At 34.2% G+C, this 7,500-nt stretch overlaps 2 protein-coding genes across 3 annotated transcripts in view; one reads left to right on the top strand and one right to left on the bottom strand.

Moving 5' to 3' along the window:
• The window catches only part of LOC147467719 (uncharacterized), a 1,260-nt gene extending 903 nt beyond the window's left edge, over nt 1-357 (top strand). Inside the window, exon 1 of the mRNA XM_086531022.1 lies at nt 1-357. This exon is cut by the window's left edge and continues 903 nt beyond it. Coding sequence (XP_086387148.1) covers nt 1-357 — 357 coding nt within the window.
• A 2,062-nt stretch (nt 358-2,419) lies between these two features.
• mnd (L-type amino acid transporter minidiscs) overlaps nt 2,420-7,500 on the bottom strand; it is a 46,670-nt gene continuing 41,589 nt past the window's right edge. The window contains exons 9-10 of one of the 2 annotated variants that reach the window (XM_043004536.2): nt 6,163-6,340; nt 2,420-4,527 (exon numbers count right to left, since the gene is read on the bottom strand). In XM_043004536.2, the coding sequence (XP_042860470.2) occupies nt 4,466-4,527; nt 6,163-6,340 (240 nt within the window). In that variant the 3' untranslated portion in view covers nt 2,420-4,465. The remainder of the gene's footprint in view (nt 4,528-6,162; nt 6,341-7,500) is intronic. The other variant, XM_043004533.2, reaches the window with a different exon arrangement.

The following is a 7,500-nucleotide window of genomic DNA, read 5'->3' as shown; positions in this document are numbered from 1 at the left end:
GAAATAGAATTAGCTAGTTTGAAATTAATATACAATATACAGCAGGAAGCATTTGCAAATGAAATTAGGCTTCTCTCAAGTAACAAGACTCTTCCTCTTAGCTCAAAATTAAGAAAGTTAGACCCATTCATTGATGACAAGGGATTGCTTAGAATCAAAGGTCGTCTCGAGTTCTCAGAGTTAGACTATGACATAAAACACCCTTTCATAATTCCCAAAGGTAAATATGCTAAGCTCTTAATCAAATTCCAGCACAAATACTTAAAGCATGCTGGTGTGGATAGTGTGGTATCATCCATACGAGCTCAATTTTGGAAGAAAAATAAGAAAATTTGTAGAAAGAAGGGGTTTGCCTAATGTTATATTTTTCGATAATGCTAAGACCTGTATGGCAGCTAAAAGTGAAGTAGTGAATATGTATGGACATCTAGCCCCCAAATGGAAATTCATAGTCCCTCGATCCCCTTGGTGGGGTGGTTGGTGGGAACGTCTCATGAGATCTGTTAAACTTGCCCTACGTAAAACTATAAGTCTTAATTATATAAGTGTTTGTGAACTAGAAACTGTACTTGTTGAGATAGAGGGATGTATTAACTCTCGACCCTTGACATATGTAAGTGAAGACCCAGACCCTCTCCACTACCTCACTCCCTCCCATTTAATTCTTGGAGGTGACCCTCATAGCAAACCCTCAGTAGAAATTGTGTCATGCAATGTAAATGCCAAAGACTTGAATGAGAGGGCAATAGTGCAAAATGTAAAGTTAGAACATTTTTGGTTGTAAACGAAATCTTTTAGGGGAATAAGAATTGTTAATTTTGCGTGTTTCGATGTGTTAATTGTGAAATGTTCTGGAACCGAAGTGTGCCGTTAATGTTTCTATTATCCGAGAGCCATGTAAACCACACGCATACTTTACACCTTCAAGATGTGATCACTGCCTGTTCTCCATGTGGTCCGTCTCATTTACCTTGTATCAAGAGTATCCCATTATAGTGTGATTAACTTATTTTATAGAATGTAGTTATGTGATATTCTTACTCCATTCATCTCACCATTTTACAGTATGAGTGATTATGTATATATCTTACATGTAATTGAAAGATCACACAGAGGCAGCCCTACCCATCAGAATTAAATGCTCACTTTGAGTTTTGCCCTTCATTTTCCTTTATGCTATGCCATCTTTTGCCTTCTCTCTGCCCTATTCCATTGACATGCTATGAACTACCAGGCTTCCATTTACCCCCCTCTAATTTTCCTGTTCTGTTTACCTCTCGGACACACTCTTGAAACATCAGTTAACATGAATCTCTTTACCAACCTCTGTATTTTGCTCTACTAAGAAATTTTCTCACCACTACTATTCACCTACAGATTTCCTCTTCAATATATTCAGATATCTTTTTTGTGTGCAGCTTTTACACCCCATGTGTATACACAGTCAGTACAATAATATCGCGCTGATGCTTCTTACCCGATGCCTACACTTCCACACACGATATTCTTTCTGATTGGAACCAAATATGCCTCGCCTTAGATAAATATTAAGTTATCCTCCAGATGCAAATTCTTTGACACGAAAGTCCAAGTTCTCAAAACTTTCCACCTCTTCCAATGACCCTTCAAGTACCCTCTCTGTCACCCTGTTTCTTCTATGCCCAGCATTCACGTGATCAATTCACTCATACTCACACTTACTCTCAACTTCTGCCTGACATACTTACAAATCCGCAAACCAGCTGTAACTCTCCCTTTAGCTACAAGTGCAGCATCATTAGCAAATGATAATCAATTTACTTACCAAACTTGCCTGACATAACCTACAAGCTCTTTCCCTATAACTCATTCACTTGCCTCCCTCACCATTCTATCCATATAAACATTAAATAACTATAGAGACCACAGCTGTCAGAGCCCAACCTCAACTTCAAAGCAATCACTCTCATTCATTCTCAAGCTTACATATTGCTTTACTACCATCATAGAAGCTCTTTATTGCCCTCTGAAGCATACTCAGAGGGTAATACACACTCAACATCATCCATCTAGCCTCTCTCTTACTCTATCAAGTGCTTTACCCAGAACCACGAACATCTAAAACATATCCTTCTGTTTTGCCAGGTATCATTCACAGAAATCTTGCCCGATGCACTCAGCCTCTCACAGCTGATTCATCTGAATACCTTCAATTTCCTCTCTCATTCTATTAATCAAGCCTGCTAACACTCCATAAGAGTTCAAAAGGGGTAGGACTATTCACTAACTTTTTTTCCTCTTTCAATTCATACAAAATATTACAATCATGAACAGTTCACTAACACCCAGCTAACCCACTTTAGTCGCAACGAAAGGTTTGAAGAATACAGCCTTTGGAAAATATCTTGTCCATAGTTTTTTTGGAAATTAATAGAAAATATTAGTTTAACTCTTTATTCAATATCTCTGTAAAAAACAGTACTTTGACAGCTTATACATTACAATATTTACATGAATCTGAAAAAAAGATATTCATGATTGAAAAGTTACTTTTTCTTAATAAAATTAAAAGTAAACAATAAATAATATAAAATAATAATAATAAAAATAATAATAAATATTAATAATAGTAATGATAATAGTAATATTAATGATAATAGTAATAGTAATAATAATAGTAATAGTAATAGTAATAATAATATTAATGATAATAATAATAGTAATGATAATAGTAATATTAATGATAATAATAGTAATAGTAATGGTAATAATATCAATAGTAATGATAGTACTAATAATAATAATAATGATAGTAATAAAAATGATAATGATAATACTACTACTACTACTACTAATAATAATAGCAATTATAATAACAGTAAAAATAATGATCATAAAAAACTCATAACAAAAATAGATAACAATGATGATACCATTGATAATAATGACCATAATCATGAAAATAATTATAGTAATTTCATTTATTGAACACAAGCCACGTGATACTAATTTACAACAGAATCTCGGAGACTCAGCCTACACTAACCTGCTACTTCACCGCATAAAATTACCGGCTTCTTATTTGGAATTATGACAATGATGTCACAGAAACATAACAGTATTAACAGAAAGAACTCTAGATAGAGATCATAATTCCTCACAAAAAAAGAAACTCTTCAATCTTTTCGTTTTTTTTTTTTAAAGGAAATGATACAGTAAATAAATCTTTAAAAAAAAAAGTAAATAGATAAACAGAACATAACAAATTAACAGACAACAAAACCTAAAAAATATCTTTTTTTTTCCATAAACGACTCTCTGGAAGTAATTTTCTGTTAAATCAAAAGAAGAGAAACATTTATGCTTTGCAAAGTGCCAGAAGAGAAGATTTGTGCATATTATAAGTATCAAAATACTTAATACATAGTTACAAACATGTCATCTGAATGACACTCATAAAGAACTGAATGGTGGAAAAAAAGTGAACGTACATATTTACAATTACTGGAATAGTAATGGGAACTATAGCTTTCTCAGTTCATGAGATAAAAATGAAATATTTCTATTATGACAAACATCTGATAGGCTCCAATATGCTAAATTTATGTCAAGATTTGTTTTCTATTCAAAGTATGTTGCAGGGATAGGGGAGTACTCATATGCTTCACAATGAATAGGTAACTGAGTTAAAGCGGTCATCTTTCTGTTCACTATTTTTTCTCTTAATATTATTGTTTTTTTCATTTATTCTTGCAATACCCTTTCGGTTTTTATCACAATACTTTGGCCTGTTTATGCTTATGTGTCATACTTCTCATGCAAATAAATAACTTTTAACAAATGAGACTAGGGAAGTCGCCATATTAATAACACTGCCACTAAATGAAAGGAAAAATTTGCGACGTTTCGAACTTTTTCAAGAAAGTTCCTCTTCAGGCGAAAGCAATCCAAAAAAGATTCTTTTTTTGGATTGCTTTTGCCTGAAGCGGAACTTTCATGAAAAAGTTCAAAACATCGCAAGTTTTTCCTTTCATTTAGTGGCAGTGTTATTAATTCTGTTATGTGCACGTTTACTGTGTTTTTTGTGATTCTTCAAGTCGTCATATGCTTCACAATGACTAGGTAACTGAGTTAAAGCTGTCATCTTTCTGTTCATCATTTTCTTTCTTAATATTATTGTCTTTTGCTTTATTCTTGCAATATCCTATCGGTTTTTATCACAATACTTTGGCCTGTTTGTGCTTATGTATCATAGTTCTCATGCAAATAAATAACTTCTAATAAATGAGACAACACCCTTAAGAATAAACAAAAACGAAAATTGTGCATCTAAACTTAACACATTTATGAATTCTTCTGAGCTTTTCAAAGTAATTTCAACTAATTTCAAGTGTGTAACAAAAAAAATCTCATGGATGGGAAAGGCACAATAAAATGGAAATGGAAGCTACATTGAGTTTCTATACAGGACGAAGTTGGCACACTTTTACTCTTCCTTCTCCTCGGGTACACCATTACACAGTATCTGGGTTGTAAATGTCACTTTCTCTGAAAAGAATAGAAAAAAAAACCAGTGAGTACAACATTTATGAACTATGATATAGTGATAATATAATATATGATAAATATAATAACTCAAAAAATATAAACTAAATAAATATTTATTTCCCTTAATTTTGACTAATAGGGCACTTTTGATATTGAAACAAGCATGAGCCTCAACTATTTCATTATTCCATATTAACCCGTTGCCAACGGAGGATAGATTTGCTTACACAGGCTCCAGGATGAGTTTTATTTCTGATCGAGGCAGCTTCTGCAACATAATTTGACTTTTCCCACTCCTTTTTAGTCACTCATTGTAGAGCTAGAGACATTTTTGTGTGTGTTTTACTGTTTTTAGAAATTCATATCTCATATCACAGGCTCCATCAATTCTGCAGTTGACTAAAATTGTAGTTCATGGTCCATATCAACTCATTTTTTTTTTCTTTATTCTCAATGTGATAGAAGTATTACTGTTTTAGGGGGGGACAAAAAGCAACTTTATTTTTTCGTATTTGTATGCTGTCACAATCAAACACGAAACTTATAACCATCCAAAATGAAGAGGTAGGGAAGAGGAAGGTAACTTGTGCTTTTGACAGTGAGTGCCACAATAAAAGGCATCCCTACTGGCACAGGAGCACATAGTAGGCACTGGGCATGATGTGAGTCACCTTCCTTCTCTCATTCTGCCTGCACATCTTTCATCTGCGGTACTTTAGAGCAAGAGGTCAGCAACTTGCTATGTGCCATCCCTCTATAGAGATAGTGCTTGCTAGAGACCGTAGATGGGTGCCATTCAAGGCTCTCTCTTCTGCTGGTGCTAGAAGAAAGTGGTGCCATCTAGGTTTTGGAAGTGAGTTGAAACCCATTTTGCTTAATATTACAGCAGTTATAATAATTATGACTGCAATTGTCAGCATCACTCACTCATTACTCATAGCACAATAAAACAACATAGTGATCCAAAATCCCCGAACGTCATAACGCCCATTGTCAGGCAAGAGCTCCTGCGTCATGTATGACGAAAAAACACGTCATCCGTCATTAACGGGTTAAGACACAGGTATCAGGACATTATTTTAAAATGAATTGATGATAAGAGTTCACATCTGTTCTTAAAGATGGCATTTGTTATAATTAGAAGTTGAATATAGCAGCTCTACTACTCTACACCATTAAACACCAGTAATCAGCTGCTATGAGTATAAGCTTTACAAGAGAAATTACATGAACTTGGTGTAAAAGGCAGAAGAAGCACAGTCAAACCCTCAATACTGGCTGACTGTTATATATTTATGATAATCTTAAGAGCTATGAGAATTTCATGATTGCTTAGTGTGTGCATGAACAGCAAGTGCACTATCTAACACAAACTTCTCTCTTACATAAATATTCTCAAAAACATTTCTTAGTTACAGGACTCATGAGCAAGCAGTAATTGACAAACTGGCAACAAACGTTAAGGCCCAAAACCCCAATTATACTCCATTACAGAAAGTATTACCAAAAATCCCACATTACTGTTGTATCAATAGCATATGGAAACCCTGACGCATAGAAATGGGGTCCAGCATTTGGGTTTTACATGTAGCAACCTAACTTTAATAATAAACTTCTTACATCAGGAACACTCACCCGTAAATCTGATGAACCATTTTGGTTTGTCTTCTCGGTATATGGCAAAATAGTAGATTGGAATGCCTATTATAATGACACCAATAGCAACACCTAGTTCGATGGGTCGCTGAATGATGGGCAGGACCACAAGGAAGAGGCAGATGACGAAGAACAAGATAGGGAATCCCAACCAAACCTGTAATAAGATTAAACAGTGAAATGTAAATTTTAGTTCTGGGAAATCCTTTATTTTTTTTTTTTTTTTTTTTAGAATTTACACTGTAAAAGAAAAGCAATGATAAGCAAGGAACCATATATTCAGTACTATATACACACTGTACATCATTTTGGGGCAATTAACATATATCAAACTATATAACTCCTCCAATAGTAAATGTCTAGTACATAAATGATTTCCCTCTTTAGCATAAAACTACATGACATTACTTTCTTCCAATGACTGTGCACATGACGAACTACTCTCGTCACTGATAGGCACCGTTAAAACGACACTGAATTTCAAATAATCCTCCCAAATAAATATACTGACATGTCATGAGAATACAGATGCCAGAGCATGGGTTTACGTAAATGTCTTCTGAATAGCTTTTCGCACACTTGATTTACTGCACAGAAGTAAATAAAAAGTAGTATGTGATATTATAATTTCAAAGTATGGTCATGAGGTTGTATTACTTGGAGAGAATATGTAAATTATGTAGGCCACAGTGTAAAGATGGTTGGGTTAAACTACAGCCAAATTGATAATAAGCTGATGATGTTATGAATTCCTACAATTTCCAATAAAAAATTCTTACTGAAACCATGAGAGCATGGACCTCCTACTTTTAATCAGTTTCATAATTACACATACTCCGAAATTCTTGAAAAATGCCTCTCGAAAGCTAAGGTCCAACTGGGTAAGCTATCCCTCTCTCCATGCCCACATTCAGTGGCTGGTTCCTCTTCATTATGCAATTTTCCCCCTCCCCCTTTCCTACCCCTTTGGAATATCCTGGAACCAGCACTGAATGTGAATGCAAAAAAAACAAAAAAACCCTGAAATACTAAGGTTCCCAAAAATGTACAAATGCAACAAACAGAAAATGAATAGCAAGATATAATATGCAATATTTTCTGAAAGGCATCAAGTTATACATGGCATATATTCAGAAATTTATTTTCACTTGTAAAATTCGCTTTTCACTGCAGATATTTTAGACTTTATGCCAAAAATCAGGTGCTGTTATATACTGAGATGCTACAATTCCTTTTTGAATAAATGCACTATTATGGCTTGGGTTGTAACTGATATTTTCATGGAAATAATGATGTTGAATACAAGATATTTTGAAC

Source organism: Penaeus japonicus, unplaced genomic scaffold (assembly GCF_977035675.1).
Source record: "Penaeus japonicus unplaced genomic scaffold, GWHDUDI00000001_assembly GWHDUDI00000034, whole genome shotgun sequence".
NCBI lineage: Eukaryota > Metazoa > Arthropoda > Malacostraca > Decapoda > Penaeidae > Penaeus > Penaeus japonicus.
Note: the sequence above shows the minus strand (reverse complement) of the source record. Positions and strands in the feature narration are given on the sequence as shown.